The 24,232-nt window shown below is 41.4% G+C and overlaps 1 protein-coding gene across 3 annotated transcripts in view; it reads right to left on the bottom strand.

Moving 5' to 3' along the window:
* The window catches only part of SESTD1 (SEC14 and spectrin domain containing 1), a 57,705-nt gene that overhangs the window by 5,785 nt on the left and 27,688 nt on the right, over positions 1-24,232 (bottom strand). For 2 of the 3 annotated variants that reach the window (XM_081920848.1, XM_081920849.1), the window contains exons 7-13: positions 16,262-16,375; positions 15,063-15,160; positions 13,905-13,960; positions 12,577-12,788; positions 8,785-8,907; positions 2,747-2,941; positions 1,483-1,597 (exon numbers count right to left, since the gene is read on the bottom strand). In XM_081920848.1, coding sequence (XP_081776974.1) covers positions 1,483-1,597; positions 2,747-2,941; positions 8,785-8,907; positions 12,577-12,788; positions 13,905-13,960; positions 15,063-15,160; positions 16,262-16,375 — 913 coding nt within the window. The remainder of the gene's footprint in view (positions 1-1,482; positions 1,598-2,746; positions 2,942-8,784; positions 8,908-12,576; positions 12,789-13,904; positions 13,961-15,062; positions 15,161-16,261; positions 16,376-24,232) is intronic. The other variant, XM_081920850.1, reaches the window with a different exon arrangement.

Below are 24,232 nucleotides of genomic sequence, written 5' to 3'. Positions count from 1 at the left end.
AAAAGAAATACTAAGGGCTAAGAAAGACTGAAACACAGTGGAAGACAGTGACCAATTGTCTGACCCAGTATAAGGCAGCTTTATATGTTAATTATTTGTGTCCCTTCCAGTCTTATGAACTGCTATCACACAGCAGGGATTTTGAAGTTTCCCCTCTTTCTTAATTTGACTATTGTATGCATTATCTCAGTTTACGTTTAACAGGTGTTTTTCAAAATGAAAGATATTAGTTTTCTTCTTAAAAGGTAAAGGACCCCTGGCAGTTAAGTCCAGTCGCAGACGACTCTGGGGCTGCAGCACTCATCTCGCTTTACAGGCCAAGGGAGCCAGCGTTTGTCCGCAGACAATTTTTCCAGGTCATGAGGCCAGCATAACTAAGCCACTTCTGGCGCAACAGAACACCGAAACCAGAGCAGCACACGGAAACGCCGTTTACCTTCCTGCCGCAGCAGTACCTGTTTATCTACTTGCAATGGCATGCTTTCGAACTGCTAGGAGCTGGGACTGAGCAACGGGAGCTCACCCTGTCGTGGGGATTCGAACCACCAACTTTCTGATCAGCAAGCCCAAGAGGCTCAGTGGTTTAGACCACAGCGCCATCCACATCCCTAGTTTTCTTCTTAAAGCTTTGTAAATACTGGCACAAATCTTCCAAGTCTGGACATATTATGCAGCTTAATCATAAGCGTCCTCCACATGATAACTGTTAATTAAGCTAAGGGGATCCATATGATCACAAGGGGCAGCAGGCTGAAGACATGCAGTGTGTTTTTTTCCATCCTCACTGTAATGTTCAAACACTGAACACTTGTGTCTGAAAGAGGGAAGCCTAAATGCACAGACCTTTACATGCACAGACTTCCAAGAGAGCTGGAACCCCAACTGCATGGAGGTCCAAAATGTAAAGAGGTCTATGCACAGAGGCTGCCCATCTGCAATGTCCAGTCTCAACACATGGACTCCCTCTACATGCAATTTAATACACGAAAGCAGCTTTGTAAGTTTTAAGCCTTGGAAGCAGGTGGATTGTCAGGGATTCACGTACACTGTTTATGATGTTTCCTTGCTGCAATACAAATGAATTTAAATGTACTGTTAAGACTTTTACATCTCAACAGTATTTGAGCCAATTGCAAAAGGAAGCCAAGAGTTTGCATCCAAAATCCAAACAACTGTAAAGCAAATCCAATTATTCAATTAGGCTCCCCCCCCCCATTGCACTGCTGTTTTTTAAAAGAAAGGGAATTGTAATTATCCCCCAGAGAAAGGGATGGGAGGGGGATGTGCATCTGAGAAAAGGCATGCCATGCTCACCCAATCTCTTCTGCATGAATTGCTAAATTGTGGCCAGAAAGGTCCGTTTTCCCCCTCTATGTTTAGTTACGAACGTGAGAGAAACAGCAATGTATACTTTAAAATTTATTTTTTCCCAATTGTTCACTGTTTTATAGATTTGGAGGTTTCTACAATGTATGGGCTTACCAACACTTTTCAGTTTCTCTTCCAATAGCTTTAGAGTTTGCTGAATTGACGTCCCGTCTGCTGGTGCGACATCAACACACAACATCCCTAGTAGCCCGTCTAGTTGCTGAGACAACTGAAAAAGACAGCAAGAAAAACCCCGTATTACTTCAAAAACCTGTGTTTCTCATGCTTCCACCAAGGATCTGCTGCAATGGCAGGGTGTGCTGTGACACTGACACACACACATACACGCTGTAAAGGGAGATAAAACTAGGAGATAGGGAAGCTCACAGGAAGATGACCTGAACAGCAGACACTCCTCACCAAACACACTTCATCAATAATGCTGCTGCCGCCACACTTTCTACCAATCTCCAATGATCAAGATGTGGACTCCCAACAAGACCTTATATGCCTCTTTTTGTGTGTGTGTGCAGACATCGATAAGGGCCCCAGGTACAGAGTGGAAGAGGGCCAATAGTTTAAGATGAATAAAAGTCATCACTTCTGGGCATTACAAAACGGAGGAGAAGCAGGATGTGCTTTAAACTGTCAGATAAGCACAGACACTAAGCACCGTGGTCACAACATTCTACAGTAGTCAATGACCAGTGTCCTCTTCTCAAGAACAATAAAAATAAGCGCCCTCAATGACTATAAATTCAATTTTGCATAAGTAATAGACACATCAGAATCTTTCTACAACACTGCAATAAATTTTAGCTGGGGCAATCAGAATAAGATCCACTATTTGACTACTGATTCAAAACTGTATATAACTGACTTTTTTACAGTGGTACCTCGGGTTACAGACGCTTCAGGTTACATATGCTTCAGGTTACAGACTCCGCTAACCCAGAAGTATTACCTTGGGTTAAGAACTTTGCTTCAGGATAAGAACAGAAATCATGCAGCAGCAGCGGTGGCACTGCAGCACCAGGAGGCCCCATTAGCTAAAGTGATGCTTCAGGTTAAGAACAGTTTCAGGTTAAGAACGGACCTCCAGAACGAATTAAGTACGTAACCAGAGGTACCATTGTATTTCTATTCTTTGTATATCATATTGTTCCTTTATTGCTATAGCCAATGGCTGATGCAAATAAAGATTCATTAATTCATTAAAAAAAAAATCCTCATAAAACAGAAGGCTTTAGCTACTGAAAGTCCTCAGAAACGGATTGGTGTATTTTGGAATTTGTTCATTCCTAAAAACCTGTTGGCCATCTGTAGTAATCATCACACAGCAAGGCTGTACAGTGAGTAAGAATGTATGCTGACTTACTTCTTGGGCAACACCATGGAAATCAAGTGCTGCCTGCAACAGATTCTGCCTGAACTCCAGCTGACTGGCTTGCCGATAGCAAACATCACTTAACTGCTGCTGTAATGCTTTCAGTTCCACAAGGTCTTCTTCATCCCCGGCATTTAACAAAGCTGCAATCTGTTGATTAAGTTCCACATACACTGCAAACCACTCCTGCAAAAACAGCACGGCAAAAAGTATATCAGAACTGCAATGCTTTTTAATGTTCCTTTTAAGACAGCGTGTACACACACACACATTCAACCAACTTATTACACAGGTTTACATATGCTGCTGTCTAACAGTAATGCATTAAAACCAGCAGACCTGCTCAAGTCTCCGTCCATATCAAGTCGAAAATGTCATGTCTTTTTCAACTGAGCAATTCTGTCATTTAGCAAAATCAGTCGTGGACCCTTGGAACCATTTTCAGCAACTCCTCTTTTTCTCATCATCTTAGGATTTCTGGGTTTTCCCCTGCCGCCCTGCCAAAATCTAGCCTCTCATTCATTTTGTAAGCTTATGCTCTTATCCGGTCTCTTTAATTTGTCCCCTACTGCAATATCCTGTTCTTTAGCCCAGTAGGCTTTTTAAAAACAAACTTGTATCTATTTAGCACAGATATAATTGTTGAAATAATTTGTTATGTGAAAATAATAAAATTTCAAAAAAATAAAAATATTTAGCACACAGCAACATGTATTCAACTGATCGTCTTCTCTTGTTCCCTTGATCACATCCCTCTTCCCTCCCTCCTTGCTGCAGCTTTTCTTTCCATTGCCTCTGCAGGTTCACAGAGTTTCAGCAGCCTCTTTTCCTTCAGTATTATCAGGAGTGCACATCAGTTATCTTACTAGTTTATTATTTATACGGCATTTCTATAGTTCAGCACACTGTGCACCACTGATCACATTGAGCTCACGGATAACTTGCTGATGCAACCAAGGACCAAGAGAAGCAACAGGATACACAGGACAAAAGCAGACAAGCAGATGGGCAAGTGCCTCCATGCTTTCGCTCTAATAACCCTTGCGCGCCAGTGCGAATGTACGGCGCATACAACTTTTGAACTTCTACCCTGCATGAGATCTGTGAACATGCAAAAAACACAAAAGAACATCCGTCTTCTTGGTGTTGCCTTCTTCTAAAGCTCCTCTTCTTCCAACACCCTCTACCCAAGGTGGAATTTCTAGGTTGATAGCCTCAAACCATTAGGCCATACAGGCTTCCAGGAAAACCTTTCCACCCCCCCCCCACCCGTTGCACTTTATACTACATGTAGATATGCTGCTAGCACCCAATTTAGGAATTTAACTTGAAAGCCTGTTAATGGATGAACAGGATACCTTGAGACCCCTTCCCATATGAACCTGCTAGCTTAGGACGTTCCTCAGAGGTCTGATCATGAAAAGTTGGTTGATGGGTACCCACCTCCCTGCACAGGGCTGGCCCAAGACATCTCGGCACCTGAAGCGAACCACCAAATGGTGCCCCACTCCTGCCAGGGAAGAAGGGGTGAGTCAAGGTCTACATCAGGAACAAGGGAGGGATAAAGATCTATACTGAGATCTGTGGCCCCTGTGGATCCTGCCGCCTGAGGCAGTCTTCTGACCTGACCTCATGTGTGAGCCGGCCCTGTCCCTGCAATAGCCTACCAAAGCTCTCTATCCTTTATTTAAATGAGCAACCTAAAAATTATTTTATTTCAGGCAAGCTTAGGTTTTATTGTATATTTTTATAATTTCATGTTGTTGTTGTTTTGTTACCTGCCCCAATAATTTAATGGAAATGCAGTATTATCAAGAAAACAAACAAACAAACAAACAAACAAAGAGACTGTTGTGCCTTGACTTCCCTTTCCAACTAGAGTGGTATAATTTCACCACTTCTGTGTGCGTTCTTAATCACTTTTCTACTTTGTTTTGTCTAGTCACATATTCTAGTGACAAATCTTTTTGGGGGGAAAGTCTGTCTTATATATGCACTCATTATCTATCATGGTTTGAACCTAATCACTGTCTGAAAATTGCTAGGCAGTAAATAGCAATAATGTCACTTTTCGAAACGGACTATGACTCAGGCCTTTAAAAGGTGGAAGGGAAGACAATGACTCAGTGTTAAATGAATATTTAAACTATTTAGCAGTGCCAGTGGAATATATGGCATCTGTAGTAAGACTATTGCCTGCAATAAAGTCAGAATCCTTTTTAGTAAACACAGTTAAAAAGTAATTAGCTAGTAAATCAATGAGACAGCAGATTAAAGAAACACTTGAGTTATTTAAAAAGCTTTTATGTATATAAAGGCAGTAACTTCTAATTGCTGCCTTGCGCAGCCTTGGTGTCAATTTCCAAAATCTGGCAGCAAGAGACAGATTGACTGATGCTGCCATAATGCTTTATTTACTAAGGAATCTTTTGAAACAATTAGAAATTCATGAGGTTCCAAAGACTTCCACTGGTGGTCCTCTAACGCCATTATAAATCCATAACAGATGGACCTAATGTGTAACTTTAACTTTTGTCACTTTCAGTATATATACTGCGTAAAGGTCTCTGTAGGTATGGGGAACCTCTTAACGATGGTCCTCCTCAAAGACTTCCAGATCTAGATAGTTTCCCAGCATTTCTGGGGGACTTTGTTGCAGGTGTGACAGGAATAAAGGTAAAGGGACCCCTGACCATTAGGTCAGTCGTGACCGACTCTGGGGTTGTGGCGCTCATCTCGCTTTATTGGCCGAGGGAGCCGGCGTACAGCTTCCGGGTCATGTGGCCACCATGACTAAGCCACTTCTGGTGAAACCAGAACAGCGCACGGAAACGCCGTTTACCTTCCCGCTGGAGCGGTACCTATTTATTTACTTGCATTTTGATGTGCTTTTGAACTGCTAGGTTGGCAGGAGCGGAGACCGAGCAACCGGAGCCCACCCCGTCATGGGGATTCGAACTGCCGACCTTGCGATCAGCAAGTCCTAGGCTCTGTGGTTTAACCCACAGTGCCACCCGCGTCCCATGGATGACAGGAATAGGCTGCTATAATAACTGAATGGAGATAAATCAAGGTTGCTGGGGCCACCACAAAATTATTTGGATACAACTGACATGATCTCTGGACACTGTGTGCACTACTTTTGGAAGTAGATTTTTCAAAAAACAAAAATGCTCCCCTCCATTAGGACATCTCCTGGCTGCAGAAGATTTGGTGTTTGCTGACATCACAAAGAAAAAGAATTAACAGAAGGCGAAAAGACTCAGCTTTTAATCTGCTGCATTTTTATGCTTGTGCGTGAAAGTGATTTATTTTAATGTTTTGTATTTCAAATGATTTTATGAAGTACTGTCCTCCTCAGTGTTGTTGTTTAGTCGTTTAGTCTGACTCTTCGTGACCCCATGGACCAGAGCACGCCAGGCACTTCTGTCTTCCACTGCCTCCCGCAGTTTGGTCAAACTCATGTTGGTAGCTTTGAGAACACTATCCAACCATCTCGTCCTCTGTCGTCCCCTTCTCCTTGTGCCCTCCATCTTTCCCAACATCAGGGTCTTTTCCAGGGAGTCTTCTCTTCTCATGAGGTGGCCATATCCAACCAATTTGTTCTGTCAGCAGAAATGTAACAGAACTCCCCCTTCCCTCACGTGCGCTGCACCCTCACCAAATCTGCTGCACGTGGCTGGGGGGAAAACCCAGAACACGTTTGGATGGCACAGAGTTTTGTTGTGCAAGCAGAAATCCTTACACTGATGGAATGAGTTAGTTGGAAACAACTCAAATTTAATAAATAAGCGAGTAATTAAAAAGTCTTGGCATGAGGACTGTATCAGCCCCACCCCAAATTTTTATTTATTTTTATTTTACCTCTTAAGACCTCACCAATATGGGAAATAACAAAGGAAAAAAAGGAGTAGGAGACTCAGCTGAGCACTCTGATTAAGATGAAACTACCCCGATCTAGTCATACTGATTATTTGTTGAGTGGGGTGGATGTGCCAACCCTCCTGATCTGATCTGTACAATCAGCTGAGGTGGTGGGGCTGTGTGTCTTGACCACACATGCTAGTAAGTGGCCTGAGGTCAAAAAAGGTTAGCAACTCTGACTGCTGCTGAACAAGCAGAGAGGAGGAAACTCTGGCCAGAAGGAAGATTATCGGCTAAGAAAACTACCAGCAATTTATTGGGCTTTATGAAATGTTAATACTTCAAAAGGTCAAGGGTACCTTTGAATCTCTCTTTGTTATGGCAAAGTACCGAGAAGAAACTGGCTCTGTGATTTCAGGAACTGGTCTGATCACTTCATTCCAGAGAAGAGTAAACGAGGCATAAGTTAAGTTAGAAAAAATTAGTGCTGGCCATACAGGCTGAAAAATGGGAGACACTTGGGATAGTATATCAGAAGTAACAAAACTATTCACGATGCTTCATTGCAGTCTGTGGCCATGAACCTCCTTTTCATCGAACACCTCCACAGGCAAGTTAGGAGCCAGGTGACTAAATAAGAATGAACCACCTAACTTGCTGTAGATTGCAAAACGTTTTCTAGTCACTGTGAAACTGGTGCTGCAGACCACAAGGCTTCAGCTACTGTGAGGTGCTATGGTCAGCAATTAACTGCATTGCAATATTTTTTTAATCATTTCAGTAAATGAATAACAAGCTTACATTTTATACCAACCTTTAACAATATTAAATTGTAAGCTTTTTTCCCAAAGACAGGAAATAAAATGGCAGAACTGACCACCGGCACGTGATCTGGATGTTGCAGAGAATGTGGATGAACAGAACCAGCAGGGCACTTTTTATATTGCTCAGTGAAATGATGTGGGATATATGAAGCAGAGACATCACCTTGCCAACAAAGGTCCATATAGTAAAAGCTATGGTTTTCCCAGTAGTGATGTATGGAAGTGAGAGCTGGACCATAAAGAAGGCTAATCACCGAAGATTTGATGCTTTTGAATTATGGTGCTGGAGGAGACTCTTGAGAATCCCATGGACTGCAAGAAGATCAAACCTGAAGGAAATCAGCCCTGAGTGTTCACTGGAAGGACAGATCGTGAAGCTGAGGCTCCAATACTTTGGCCAACTCATGAGAAGAGAAGACTCCCTGGAAAAGACCCCTGATGTTGGGAAAGATAGAGGGCACAAGGAGAAGGGAACAAAAGAGGACGAGATGGTTGGACAGTGTTCTTGAAGCTACCAGCATGAGTTTGACCGAACTGCGGGAGGAAGTGGAAGACAGGAGTGCCTGGTGTGCTCTGGTCCATGGGGTCACGAAGAGTTGGACACGACTAAACAACTAAACAACAACATATAAAGATCGCGGGATACTAACAGGGTATATCACACACTGTCCACTCACTATGCATATAATTCAGTGCAAGATGATGCATGTTTACTGGTCAGGGTGTGCAATGCTACTGTCATTCACAATGATATGGAGCTGATACACACTGACTGAAGAATGAATGCCATTCCCTACATCCTCCTAGTAGAGAACATGATGTCTACTGAATGTAGACAGTGGTCAGAGTAGTCTCCCCCCCCCCCCCAATTCTCCATTCAGTTCACATTAACCCCAATATGTTCTATACTCCAGTGTTAGAACTCCTGGAAAAACAAAATCTGCCTTTGCCAGTCATCAAACAATCTATGCTCCGAGATTATGTATGATCTTAAAACTGAGCATTCAAGTAATTACAATAAGTGGCTCCCAGAAAGAAAGAAAAGATGACATATATTACTCCTAAATCAATGCTTCCTTTTTGCGTTTTCAATCTCATCAGAAACACGATCACTCTCCTTTAAAAGAATAAAAATTAGTATACTGCCATGACATTAGAATTTAATTAACAATGATTAAGATCACCAACACAGTCTGTTGCAGAAGAATTGTTGCGGTTTGATATAGCTCATAAATCACTGTCTAAATTTCGCTAGAAAAATGTCACTGGAAAATGTTGCACATAATGAATTATATATAAGAACAATCATGCAGCAACTTCCTCGGGAAAATGAAAACTCACACTGTGTTGACTTTCAATCTCTTCATGTTTCTGCTGCAAAGCTTGTGAGGCTCTAATTGAATCACCTATCCCCCACTGGGTTCTAAGCTGTTCTGTGCCAGGTCCTTCAAGCCAGTTCACTACCTGTTGATCAAAACAGCAACATTTTCACCACAGCAAATAATTAAACCCACGCGGTCGAGACTGATTTTTAAAAGAAATTATGATTATTCAGATTTTGCTCAAAATAAAGTTTGCTTTTAACGGCAACGTGCTTGCTACCTCAAGATAAATAAAGACAGCGGGGATCCTTACTTCCTTTTAGGTGCATAAGCTAGCAGACCAGGCAAGGCTGATCAAACATTTCCCAATGCTTTTTCGGGGGAAGAATGTCTTCTTTGTGAACCTTAATAATATGTCGTCTCACATTAGAAACAGAGCATGAAGATATCTGGCTCATTCACTGTTTTGTCAAATCATATCTGTATTAGTAGGTAAGATGAAAAGCTGGCTTCTTTAAGAAAACCAGGGTGTGTGTGGATTCTTTAGTTCCCCTGCTGAAATCTAAATTGTTCTAACTTGCAGAACTACATCACCTGACTGTGTGTTTAGGGATATATATCAGTATATGCTACACTATTTGCTGCTCTTTTATTACAGGATATTTGCAAGTTGCTTAACAGAGGCCTTAAATGGCAGGTGTCAAAACAGAACAGATGGGGCTGGATAAATATTTGTCAGAATTGGTATCGGAGCGATGGCTCCTACCTTGCACCACATAAGCCATCATAATGATCCTTCTGGCCTAACCTACATGTATGGCAACAGAAAATGAGAACTATCAGCTTCCAGCCAATGGACACACAAAAGATAAAGGTGTTCAAGAGGAAACACACTAGGACACTAATAACATGCAGGCTGTATCTCCTAAATAAGGAAAGGAAAATGGATGACAAAGGCTGTTCCGCGCATTTGTGAGGATTGGCACTGGCAGCTGTCAGTGTAGTGGGGTGGCTGTTCTCACCTGAGACTGCCCAAATGCACAGGCAGATTCAATCTGGTGTTCCTGCGGGTGTGTTTGCACCATGACAACCACACTCCTGCCCACCTACCACCAGGTAAGGAGCAGCAACCAATCAGAAGCTAGGTAAGAGCCACTGCCCCACCACTACTGGTAGGAACATACGGCCTAAACCTTTTGATTCTTTTCACCTTTGCCAACTTCTACAGCAGCATTCTGCACTGTGTACTTTTGAAACTTCCACACGTTTTACAATCAGAACTAGGGAGAAACTACTAATAAGAAAGCGGGGGTGGGGTGGGGAAGTGTCAAAAAGCTGCCACACAAACCAAAAGTCTATCTCAGAGGACCTTCTGGTAGTTCCCTCATTGTGAGAAGTGAAGTTACAGAGAACCAGGCAGAAGGCCTTCTTGGCAGCAGTGCCTGCCCTGTGGAACGCCCTCCCATCAGAGATGAATAACTATATAACCTGTAGAAGACATCTGAAGGCAGCCCTGTACTGAGATGCTTTTAATGCGTGATGTTCTGTTGTGTTGTTTCTGTATATTATGTTGGAAGCTTCTCAGTGGCTGGGGCAACCAAATCAGATGGGCAGGGTACAAATAACAGTAATAGTAAAAATAATAAGGCAACCACTAGCATTTTTGTTGCTTGCACCACATAAATACATGTGAGGACACCTCAACCATACACCTGATATGTGGATAGTTAGTCTAAGCTAGTGATTATCTATTTTACAGTTACTAAACAGCAAGAAAGAAAACCCCTACTGCAATAATTATCAAATGATACTGCAAATCATCTCTTGGCATCGTCCTGTTTCTATTTCTTTTAGTTCAGTTTCTTCTTTTAACACCAAGAAGACATATACTTCTGATATACCTGGGCAGCTAGCTTAACAATATGATTTTTGATCACTTCTGCTCCAAAGATCTTTAGAATATTTCCCCCCCCCCAAAAAAAGGTCGTCCTCCTGGCTCCCCATTTAGATATCTTCTGCAGATATCTTCTAAATAAAAACGTAGATGAATGCTCAATTTCTTTGCCTGCAAAAGTTCAATTCATTTACCATGCAGCTTCAGTAACACAGGCAGAGCAAATGGATGACAATTTCTAATCAGAATGATGCAAATTGAGGTTGATGCCCCAGTAAACAAGTCTATTTAAATGCATTAATGATGGCAGTTTGCCAAACTAGGTTATAAACCTCATTCCAATCAGCCCATATTTGCTCAGATGACTCGAATGCTCAAGTTACCACAGAAATAATATTTTGTTTCTTTTATACCTATGTAATATCCATGTCTGACTGTTTTTTTAAAAAAACACTTAAAAAGAGATTTAAAAGTGAAAGAAATGATTATTCTAGAATACTGTGAAGTGGAATATTTTGATTTCCTGCCTCTCCAGTATTTAAAAGGGTGAAGGTTCATGTGCATAGCATCTAAAATATAAACACATTCAATTTCAAATAATAGGCCTGGGGAAATAAATGAATTGATTTCATTTCCTTTATTATCTCGACAGAGACATTGTCTGAAGAAGTGTTGAAAGCATCAATTACATACCGATTTCCAAAGCACCAGCCCAGCCCTTCATGACCTTCTAGCATACAATTCATTACATGGGTTTTTACTCATTCTAGTCAGGAAGAGCCTTGTATGACAACTGTTCTTTTGGATTTTGAGCAATGGATATGCTAACCCTATTTATCTATTAATCACTAGATAGACTAATTATCTTGTTTATATTAAATCACTTTTTAAAAGAAGCAAGAGCCACCCAACGACCTTTGCTTTGCTAGCTTGTAGTTGCTTCCGTTCAATTTTATTGGTAGTTGAACCCAAAATCTACCAGAAACAGATAGGCATTATTAACTGCTTTGACAACACCACAAGTTAAGTGGGCGCAATTAAGACTGCTCTGTAATATCCCAACAATGTAAGAAAGCTTCAAAACCAGCCCAAATGCTGAGCTATAGGTAATCTGCTTTGTCACATGACAGAACAAAGTCACACCTGGAAGTGGGGAAGACCAACAGTGACAAGGCTGTAGGTCTCGTGTCGTGAGGGACACTGTCTCAATAAAGAAACTGATGGGCAGTATAAGCGCGCGCGCACACACACACAACGGATAGCTAAAAGCCTTTATTCCAAGCTACTGACCACATCTAGTAGCATGAGTCCTCAGTGCATTCTGCTAGGTAAAGGTAAAGGGACCCCTGACCATTAGGTCCAGTCGTGACCGACTCTGGGGTTGCGACGCTCATCTCGCTTTACTGGCCGAGGGAGCCGGCGTACAGCTTCCGGGTCATGTGGCCAGCATGACTAAGCCGCTTCTGGTAAAACAAAGCAGCACACGGAAACACCGTTTACCTTCCCGCCGGAGCGGTACCTATTTATCTACTTGCACTTTGACATGCTTTCGAACTTCTAGGTTGGCAGGAGCAGGGACCGAGCAACGGGAGCTCACCCCATAGCGGGGATTTGAACCACCGACCTTCTGATAGGCAAGTCCTAGGCTCTGTGGTTTAACCCACAGCGCCACCCAAGTCCCTGCTAGACTGCCGCTTATTTAATAGACTGCTAGATTGCCGCTTATTTAATGGAATGTATTGAGCAGCCAGAGTTTTTAAGTGAGGTTGGGGAAACTCTACCGATACTTATAATCTGGCTGTATTCATACATATGAAGTTGAAGATGCAGAAGAGTAAGATAATCTGCTAGACCGAGCCAATTGGATGCCCAGTTAACAATAAATGATATAAGCCAAGTGGAGCTTGGGGCACCTACCTGCATTACCTTCTGTTGAATCTCCTCTAGCTGAGAGCGCTTGCTCCGTTGCCTGCATACTTCTTGGTACCGTGTATATTGTTCTCTGAGCGAGTCTAGCAGCTTCATAACCTGGGGCTGAGCAAGCAGTTCGTCATCCATGGGAGACCACGAAACCCCTCCGTCTGAACCATTAAAGCGGCGTTGTTGCAATTCAGATAACAGCTCGTGACCTTGAATGGTTGAAGAATGAAAACTGAGCATTCAAATGGTGCCTCAGATGTGGCATAGTCAGGTTAAAAAAAAGGAGCTAGGGTGTAAAAGACTTGAGATAAAAGGAAGATAGCTTGTGGTAGGCTAAAAGTGAAAGGGGGGTTGTTTGTATTATGGGTTATCATAAATCACTTTCAGATCCTATGCAACTTTCCCTCGGGGGTGACAGTAACAGCATGATAAAAAAAACTCTTCTGTATGTGAAAATATGGAATGGTTCACAAATTTGCAGGTAACCCTTGCACCGGAGAGATGCTTAGCAAGGGTGTAATATGGAGAGACACTGGGTAGAAGATACACTGATCAGTGATGTCAAAGACATTATCCAGTGGGTGCCTGGGCACTCACACAGCTGCATTTCAGATAGCAGTCCAAGTTACAACGACAATTGTTTTTATTCTTTACTTTTCTTAAACTTGTAAGCCATTAATTTAAAAGCAAGGCATATAGATTATATGATTTTTTTAAAAACGATACTGAGCACCAGTTACAACAATAAAGAGCTAACGTTTAATGTTCCCACTGCCTCCATTTGCAGATATGCTGCAAAAATGAAACAATCCCTATATAAACAAATGTACTTCCTTGAGGAATGGTACCCAGATCCTAAGGAATGGATGAGCCAAAAAATTACTGCACTGGAAACTAATGTAGGCCCAAAGTCTACATTTTCTTTTTCCATATACATAATGAAAAATTTAAGTAAGCATATGTCAAAGTATATGCTCCCCGTTATGCTTCCCACTTGATTATTTATAAAATAACTTAAATTGTTAATTGTCTTCTTGGCATTCTCAGAGCTTGATTAGTAATTCCAACAGAAAAGGAGAGCAGAATATTTCTCTACAGCTGCGGTTCCCAGAAATGGAAGAGCAGAACAGCAGAGGGAGGGAGGGAAATGTACTTTTAAGTAGATAAGGAAGATATTCATAACACTTATTATTCTGTTTCATTAACACTCCTCCACCAAGAACAAGTCTAACACACCAAGAACAAAGCTTTAGCATTATATTCTATCCATATCCACAACAATTCACAAAATCCAGTAAAGAAAAACGATGCCATAGTGGGTATACCTGTCTGCAGAACAGTTTCAGGATCAACAGATGGAAGGAAATTCAAATCTATAGACCTTGAAATAGAAAGGCAAATGGCTGTTGGTTACTTAACGTTGATAACTGAAGTTTCAAGCACTGAACAGAAGTATATAGCTTCTTGACTTTTATAAAACATTCTAATAAAATTTCACATTTTTTTCTTTACCTGGCATAATTTTCTTTGTCAAAACCATATTTGGCAATGTCAAAAAAGAAAAAGAGACAAAGGGGGATCGAAGTATCAGAAATGTTGGCATACTTGACATTGTAGGCTATTTTTCTTTTCAGTTACTTTTCATACAAGATAAAAATAGCCCAGGCATTCTCAATCTTGAAAAAAACAACTAGTAAGACACACCCAACTGGTAGCAGTACTCAACTACATTTTCTACATTAGCACAAGGATTAGTGCTTAATTCAAGGAGATTATCCACATCTCCTCCCGCTACACCACCCCTGGAGGGTCAGGGAGACTCCCCAAACAGATGCAGCAGATGTGCTGGGGTGTGTGTGTGTTCAATTATGCAAGGAGAAATAAATAATATTTTGCACACATGGAACCCCAGTAGTCTCCATGGAAAAAGCAAGTGTCATTGCCACACATCTCATAACCTGGCAGAGACCGAAATACTGAGACCTAGGAAGATAACAGGAACTAGAAACCACAGCTATACATTCCTGGGGAGTGACAAATGGTTCCTGGGGAGTGATAAATACTACCTGTAGATACAAACAGAAATTCAAATTTGGGGACACCAGAAAGAGCAGAAAATAGAACACAAATGCAGAGAAGTCAACAGCTGCACTGAAGCACTTTCCTAGCAGCGTAGACATAAGCAACCCTACTTTCTGGCTAGCTTTAAGCCAGAGATAAACAGCCACAATTCCAGACTGGTACTGCACATGAAAGATAAGTTAGGATGCTGTGTTTTGGATTTTTGTATGACAGAGGTGTTTTGGTTTTGTATTTTTAAAAAGTTCAGTATCCTAGCCAGAAACACCAGGGATCTTTTACACAAACTATTCCTATTCCAATGTTGCTTTTGAAAGCACCTATGTCCCTTCCGTGAGCTATAGTTTATGGTCAAAGGATTTAATTACTAATAAATTGTTAACAGAAACAAGAAAAATAATTACCTGTCCTTCTCCTGTTGGTTTCCTTTATCATTTCCACTGTTGATTAAGGCAAGCTCATCCAGTAAAGATGTAGATTCTTTTGTAAACTTTTCAAATGCCTATGTAAAATATTTAGAGTTACCATTACTGCAATTGATTTTTACAGTCTCGTGCTTGAAGACGGATTGCCTGTCTGAGTGCTCCAACCCTGACACTGGGAAATCATCTCTAAGGCCTAGCAGTTTAATAACAAGTGAGTTAGAAAGCCACATACAAACAACATAGAACACGTTGTAAAATGGACATATTGCACTCTTAAAGAACTGTTGCTGCTACTTTCTGGATTGTTAACTCCCAAAGACCCTACAAAGGCAGTTCTCTTTGTACACGAGTCCAATACTGATTTAAACAAAACATTAGTGGCTGTGCTTTGGTCACACCTTCCTGGAAACAGGTACAATGGGGCTTATTGAACACTGCTACCTTCAGAAAGTAACTCCCCTAGATGGACCAGAACCACAGTAAAACAATGTCTCGTATTTTCCAGGCAATCCAGAAAGATACTGTAGCTGATGGTATTGAAAGCTGCTGAACCAACAGGGATGTATTCCTCCTATCCAGAACCCACAGCAATTCAACTAGGGCAATCAAAGCAATTGCCATCGCAAAATCAAGCCTGAAGTCAGAGTGAAATTGATGTATACTAGGAGTGGGGAACTGGATCACAGTGATATCATAGAATCATAGAGTTGGGAGAGACCACAAGGGCCATCGAGTCCAACCCCCTGCCAAGCAGGAAACACCATCAGAGCACTCCTGACATACGGTTGTCAAGCCTCTGCTTAAAGACCTCCAAAGAAGGAGACTCCACCACACTCCTTGGCAGCAAATTCCACTGTCGAACAGCTCTTACTGTCAGGAAGTTCTTCCTAATGTTTAGGTGGAATCTTCTTTCTTGTAGTTTGGATCCATTGCTCCGTGTCCGCTTCTCTGGAGCAGCAGAAAACAATCTTTCTCCCTCCTCTATGTGACATCCTTTTATATATTTGAACATGGCTATCATATCACCCCTTAACCTTAATATCAGGTGACTCATTTTTTGCCCCAGCATTTTGATGCCGCTAGGACACATCTAACACAGCTATTAATATTTCCAACCACCCCTTTCCCATAAAAAGTGTACTGAAAAAGAACAGACAAAAAATTGCCAAGCAACTAACCAGCCTCTTGTTCAGCCAGTCCATATGATCGTAGGTAAGACTCCCTCCAAAATCTTCTGTCAGCTGGCATGGTTCTATGTATCGTGTAAGCTTATTGGCAGATACTAAAATAACCTGTATAAGTAAATTAAAATGGGCATTAACAACAACAACGTCACACACTTAATCACCTCAGTTGCTGCTGAATGGTGGTACAAAAAGCATGTTTACTTAGAAAGGGTTCCCACTGAATTCAACAGTAAGTGCATTTAGGATTGCAACTTTAGTTAGGGACTACAGTTTCTGCAGCCAAATCATGGAGTATAGCATCAGGAGTAGCGATCTGCAGGAGGAAGTGGCAGACGTGTGGTAGTGATGCTTGTCTTTATTACTTTTCCTCAGAATCTTCCACATCCATCCAGTTCTAGGCATGTATTTCCTATCAAAAATACGCGACGGGGGGGGGGGAATGGGGGCGGGAGTGGGGAGGAGATCTTGGAGGGGGGGAGACAGTGGGTGGGTGGGAGAAAGGGTAAGAAGATCATCATCTGCTTTTCCCCTACAAAATGCCTTCGGTCCATTCAGCTCAGCAGAGAAACGTATGCCAAAGCTTCAAAACATAAGCTGACCGATGGGCTGATTTAGTTCCAGCCTTGGTCAATACCATCCCTTCTCTCCCTCCTGAAATGTTACAATCCCTAAATTTATTTACTGTTTGGAATAAAAAGAAGCATTTTGTACCAAATAACTACGAGCTACAGTTTGCTAGCTCTCAGGTACGTGCCCATGATCCATTATTAATATTTACAATTAAAGCATAAGCAAATTTAAGTATGAATATTTCAGTATGTTAATACATGGATTGTGAAACAAGTTTTGTTGGAGACAAACCTTAACAAAATGCGTTGCTTTTACAGCTTTAGAGTGCGTCTGTTTCTGAAACAGAGAGAAACCTATTCCCGTACCCCCCCAACCACCGCCAGCAATGGCAAGACTCTGACAGAATCCCAACTTTCATTTATTAAAAAATGGAAATTGTTCTCTCTCCTTACTCAGTTGTGTCATACAAAAACCACTCTGACAACCTGAACATTCCTCCAGTCTAAGGGAGCCGTAGGTTATACAAGAAATTGGATGGATATGCCTAGCCTTGTCTTGCATGACCAAAGAACTCAACAATTAGAATATTACTGAAGTTAATCTTCCTGTCAAATATATACACTGAGGACCAAGAAATGACATTTATCACAAAGTTTGATGCTGCATAGCTTTTCTGTTTCTTTCATTAAAATAGCGAGGATGGGGACTAAGACAAATCCAAGGCTACAACAGACACTAAGTGGTCAAAACTGTGGGGACCTTTACAAAAAGTTGTGTTTCTGAGGTTTGGTGGATCATAACATCATTCTTTTTTTGAATACCACAGATTATATATATCATTAGAAAAACAATTAAATGCAGAATATATTGCAACAAACTGTGCTGAATTACCATTATTCTATCAAACATTATAGCCAAATAACCAGAAATTATACACAGAAAACCATGATAAGGGGTATTTTCATAACTTCTCACCCTTTCTGTTAGTAGCATGGAAACCTTTTGCCACAATTAAAGTCCTACAACAGCATCCCAGGGAGTGAGAGTGAACCCAAGGATTTTAAGTTCACCAGGTATTGATGTGAAACCAAAATTGCATGATTGCTTCTATCAAACATGCTTTATTCCTTGGTTGCTTCTGACTGACAAGTTTATTTAATCGGCTCCACAGATTTTCTATTGGATTCAAGTCAGGGCTATTACACCACTTTCTAGGTGACCAGTCAACTCTCCATGTCTTGTTAGATACGATATAGGTTATTTGCCGATAACTTTTGATAGAACAAAGATCATTCAACATGGTTTGTAGCATTGTAAAGGTAAAGGTAAAGGTACCCCTGACCTTTAGGTCCAGTTGTGGCCGACTGGGGTTGCGAAGCTCATCTCGCTTTATTGGCCGAGGGAGCCGGCGTACAGCTTCCAGGTCATGTGGCCAGCATGACTAAGCCGCTTCTGGCAAACCAGAGCAGCGCACAGAAACGCCGTTTACCTTCCTGCCGGAATGGTACCTATTTATCTACTTGCACTTTGATGTGCTTTCAAATTGCTAGGTTGGCAGGAGCAGAGACCGAGCAATGGGAGCTCACCCCATCACGGGGATTCGAACCGCCGACCTTCTGATCAGCAAGTCCTAGGCTCTGTGGTTTAACCCTCAGCGCCACCCGCGTCCCTTGTAGCACTGTATTCTGCATTAAATTATATAATGATATATAATTGTATGATATTGTTTTAAAAAAAGATTGATGTTATGAGCCATCAAACTTTAGAAATGCAACCTTCCCCACAATTTTGGCCACTAGTGTATGTGCCCCTCTGTAATTCGGTACTCCCACCACTCTCTGAAATAGAATCAAACCATCTCCCTCCCATCCTTGCTATTCACGACAGAAGGAAAGATCCCATGGGCAAACAGTCGGAACTGAGGGTGTCCCAATTCCAATAGGGACCACAACAGGAGCAAAAGGTTAGTGCCCCTTCCAGGTCCGAATTCTGCTCAGCCCCTCCCCTGTGGTCGCTTTTTAATAAAAAAAGAAAACAATGAAAGCAGCTATGCAGACATATTTAATCTAACCCTGGAAAAGGGCTACCATGTATTCAAGGGAAAGCCAAGGGGATGTCCTGCAGATGCTGTGTAAACAAACATCCATCATCCCTAGTTCACATGGCCAATGGTCCAAGATGACTTAAGTTGTACCATATTAGCCTGAATATAAGCCGCACTCCCCCCCCCCCATTCCAACCGTGAAAAGTTACAGTGCGGCTTAAATTCACGACCTTACAAACATGGGCTTTTGCGGTATCGCTGCTGAAACAGACATACGGTAAAACGGAACGGGTGTGAGTGCCTGCAGAATTTTAGGGGAGAAGCTTATATTCAGGTATTGTCTTTTTTTCTCCCCCTCCCCACCCCCTGAATTTTAAAGGTGCGGCTTATATTCAGGCCAATATGGTAATGCGCAAGATCTGGAGGACACCATATTGGCGCCCCCGTTATACTCCAATTTGAGCACCTGCCCATTTCAGAATGACTTCTTGATCATGATTAAAAGTACATTTCATCAGCAATCTGCACTTAGCCTAGTTTTTATCTTCATTAAGTTTCAACAGTACAGTTTTGTTAGACTCAAAGGAGGAGAGGACCACCTGGGAAAATGCAGGCTAACCTTGAGAGCAGCAACTGATTTGCATTTTCCCTGCATAAAGAGAGTACATGCTATGTGCATGGCTAGTGGATATGTTGCACTCCCAAATTATATTATCATAATTTCTAGTTATGTGCACTAAGTAGCAATTAAACATCTTCAAACAATATGTGATTTTTTTAACAAAAAGTAATTTAATAAAAAAAAGTAATTTAATGGAGCGTTTTCCTGTTGAAAGCACTTTAAATACTTCTGTGATATAAAAGATTCTGCTTCATTTGTAAGAGATGCTAGGGTTAGTAATGCTCTGGTTCCTTGCTCTCAATGAATTCAGCAGGAAAGCAGCTTACTATAGTAATTATTAGTACTAATTTCATTTCTACAGCACTTTATATTTTTAAGAAAAAAATCTCCAAGTGGTTTACAATACATTCAACCATCAATAAAACAATCCAGAATAAAACATTACTGAAGTGAAATATAAAGTATACATTCAAAGTAACATACTTGACAGGAAAGTAAAATATTATCTTAAGAATTTCAAAATAAAACATTGCAAGGTTTCAAAATAAAACATTACAAAGGAAGTGAACTACAGAACGCACATTCAATGCAGCAAAGTTAACTACAGTGGAACCTTGGTTGTCGAACGCTTCGGAAGCCGAACAATTCAGACAACCGACAACCCGGAAGTGAATGCTTCCATTTTCAAATGCGCCGGAAGACGACCGGCAATTGCGCCTCAGTTGTCGAACGTTTCCGGAAGTCGAATGGTCTTCCAGAACAGATTACCTGCGACAACAGAGGTTCCAGTCTCTCTCCCTCTCTGTATATGTATATGTATGTATGTGTGTGTGTGTGTGTGTGTGATTTCAAAAGAAAACATTACTAAAGGAAGTCAAATGTAAAATGCACATTTAAAACAGCATAATTGACAAGAGAATAAAATATATCTTCTGCTGTTGCTGCCAATCCTGCCAATGGCGGTTTAATGGTGGGCGGCAGCAGTGGAAGCTCAGGCTCGATGATCCTGGGTCTGCACTAAGAGACAGCCAAGATGGTCTCTGGTCTCTTCAGCAGCCTCCTTAAAATAAAATCTACTAAGTGACCCAGCACTAGTATGTACCAACTGGCCCGCTCAAAGAAAGCAATTCTTCACAACAAGGTGGAACCCTTCTTGTGAAATATGATTACAAGTAACCTGAATCAGACTCTTGAGACTCTTGAGAGTCCCATGGACTGCAAGAAGATCAAACCTATCCATTCTTAAGGAAATCAGCCCTGAGTGCTCACTGGAAGGACAGATCCTGAAGCTGAAGCTCCAATACTTTGGCCACCTGATGAGAAGAGAAGACTCCCTGGAAAAGACCCTGATGTTGGGAAAGATGGAGGGCACAAGGAGAAGGGGACGACAGAGGACGAGATGGTTGGACAGTCTTCTTGAAGCTACCAGCATGAGTTTGAGCAGACTGCGGGAGGCAGTGGAAGACAGAAGTGCCTGGCGTGCTCTGGTCCATGGGGTCACGAAAAGTCGGACACGACTAAACGACTAAACAACAACAACAACCTGCATCAGCAAAATGTTTCACATTTCAAATGGTCTCACCTTTTTCATGGCCAGGCTGCATATACAGCCATACCTTGGTTCTCGAACGGATTCCATTCCGGAAGTCCGTTCGACTTCCAAAAAAGTTTGAAAACCAACGCACGGCTTCCGATGCCTGCACTCAATCAGAAGCCGTGGAACCTGAGTTGGATGTTCGGCTTCCAAACAATTTCGCAAACCAGAACACTTACTTCCAGGTTTGCGGAGTTCGGGAGCCAAAACGTACGTGTACAGGCGTTCAACAACCAAGGTGTGACTGTATCGGAAAGCGGTACCTATTTATCTACTTGCACTTTGACGTGCTTTCGAAATGCTAGGTTGGCAGGAGCAGGGACCGAGCAATGGGAGCTCACCCCGTCACGGGGATTCGAACCACCGACATTCTGATCGGCAAGTCCTAGGCTCTGTGGTTTAACCCACAGCGCTACCCACGTCCCATATCAGAAAGTATGCTTCCCCCCTAATTAATGTAGATATCCTTAAACATATTCATGGTAAAAAAATTAATTTGGACACCATGCTGCTTTTTAAAAATAATTTCCAAACTGTTCAGTTAACAATGCCCTAGGCGTTAAAAGCTTTTAGTTTGATCTATCTTTTGCATCTGCATCTCAAGCTACTCTCCCCTCAGAAATCACATTAACCACTGCTATTATACCAGATCTTATCTTTTCCAAAGGGAAGCCGTTCACACCAAATGCTTTTTCCTGCTCCTTATGCGAATTTAGACCTTCCTTTCACAAGATGTGAAGATGCTTTAGTGTCAACAACAGGAAGGCTATATACAATATTACAGTTTCCATTTCTTACATTAATTTTTGGGGCGGGGAGAATCGTGAAAAGAAAAAGAAAAAACACCTGAGTGCAAATGGCTTATTTGGCAACAGACTTGGGTGCAATATCAATTTATAGTGAAAAGATGAAGCTTCTTTGAGAATCAAGATATGACTGGGCAGATGGTGGCACAGACAAACAGCATCAATAATTTATGCCTGAGGGCTCTTATTTCCCTTTTGGCTTCCTATGGCCACCCCTATGGTGCTATTCATGGCTAGCAAGAACGGTGGTGATAGGGCTTAACCCTGCTCTATTCAGTTCCCCAGTGGTTTTACTTCTTTCTACCAAGAGCTTCATATCAACAGACAGCTGCAATTCCGCTCATGTTAATGAAATTCTGCTGAAATAGCAAGCAAGCTCTTTATCCTTGAAAGAAATGGAAATTTCGTAAAATCACTGCAATTGTCAATTTTGTTAATGACTGCGCCATCATCGGATAAGCCATGGATGTTGTTGAAGACAATACCCATGGGACTTAATTCTGAATAGACATTTCTTACACTAGAAAACAATTGGATACACTTTTGTACTAGATGATATGAAATGCATTACCTCAGCAAGCTTATCTACACAAACATCACAAAAGTAGGTCCGGTGAAAGCCTTTTTCTTTCTATTTATACTGCAGTCACAAGTTCATACTCAAGCCATGAAAATCCCTTATTGTGAACATATCACATCCATTTGTAACATTCTTATGAAGACAAAGACCACACCAATTAGTTCCCTAGTTTCCTGTTGCATTTTCAACAGACTATAATGGAACTCAATTACGGAAACCAACACATTGAAATTTCAGTGCAGTCATTTTGTATAATTTAAACTTACAAGGTTTTATCTTCATAATTGAGGTTCAGCTACAGCAGCAGAAATTATCCACATGGCCACTGAAAATTCTCAATTAAAAGCCTCTCCATTATAAATTTAATTGAATACATTTTTATGATTAAGTGACTGATATTGAATTAGACCTTCAAGTCAAATAATAAAAACTGCCCACATTTCTTAAAAGTGCTAGAATCTGGATATTATCCCAGGCTCATTAGTACATCAGATTTTTACTTCAAGCATGCTGTTAATTATGTCTGGAAAATTGTCAGTGCCAAGACATAGTAGGAGACAGATCAGTCATAGGGGAAAACATTTATCAAAAGTAAATTTCAAACTACAGAAGGTTGCCATTTTTACAATTATTACAAGCAAACCAAGGGCCCAGATGACATTAGATAAACCTCCACAAAACAACTTCAAAATATGTATTTCACTTTGACAAGGGTAGCCAACGTGGTGCATTCCAGATGTTGTCAGACCCAAGTCAGCATTTCAGAAAACAACCTAATTAGGTTTGAGTCTGAATCCAGATTCAGATAAATTAAGCTTTCACTATTATGTGGAAGTTTGATTTTTTAAAAAATGCTACGACTTCCCTCCTCATTATTATTAATGTTTGTATTTCTTATTCTTTTTTTATGAAATTAGGTGAAATTCACAGGCATAGGCAGCCCCTTGCAAGCGCACAAGCCCTGCCAATTTAAAGAGATGCAGGTCCCGGGGCTTTTTGACTAGGCACCTTTAAAAAGGAAGCCCAACATCTTTTTTCTGACAGAAGTGGATAAAATTTGCAAGCTTCTTAGTATCTTCTAAGAGCATCAATCATGTCACATGTCGAAAGGGTAGTTGCAACAGTTTTTCTGCAGAGACAGACTTTAGGTCTTTGCAACCTACTGGGGTAATTATAAAGGATTTACTGAATCTCGCCTGTTGTTCTGTTTGTATGAAGGGAACGTACATAAGGAAAGTTCTCCAAGTAAGAAGCCCATGAAGTTATGCACCAATAGTTCCATTGGGTTTTGTGCTTAGCATCTTCAAAACGGATTTTTAGGGGTGGGCTAAGTGTGAAGAGAGAACAAAAAGGGACTCCCTGTGATTTTTGTGGGAACCTATTTTATTATGAAAATTGCATTCTAGGGGCCCCTAGGAAAGTAGCTTGCAAAATTTCAGAAGGCTAAGTGCCGGGGCTAAGGGGTATGATCAATGAAAAAAATAAGCTTCAGGCTTGAATGCTGCCCAAATGCCACTGAAACTCAAGGAAACAAAAGTTCAAAGCTGATTTGGCAAGAGTAGATGTGCAGGTATGTGGCATAGAGACAGAAGGACTTGAATGCCCAGCATTTGCAAGCAAGCAAGCACCACTAACAAAACTAGCAAAGAGCACAGAACATACAAGGACAAGAAATATCTTATTTCAGCATCCCTTCCCCAAAGCACTGTGATTGGACAGCTCTAGTAAAAAGCAACAACACAGCAA

Source organism: Podarcis melisellensis (assembly GCF_964234715.1).
Source record: "Podarcis melisellensis genome assembly, chromosome: 1".
Lineage (NCBI taxonomy): Eukaryota > Metazoa > Chordata > Lepidosauria > Squamata > Lacertidae > Podarcis > Podarcis melisellensis.
The sequence above is the reverse complement of the archived record's forward strand: the minus strand, read 5'-3'. Positions and strand labels throughout refer to the sequence as shown.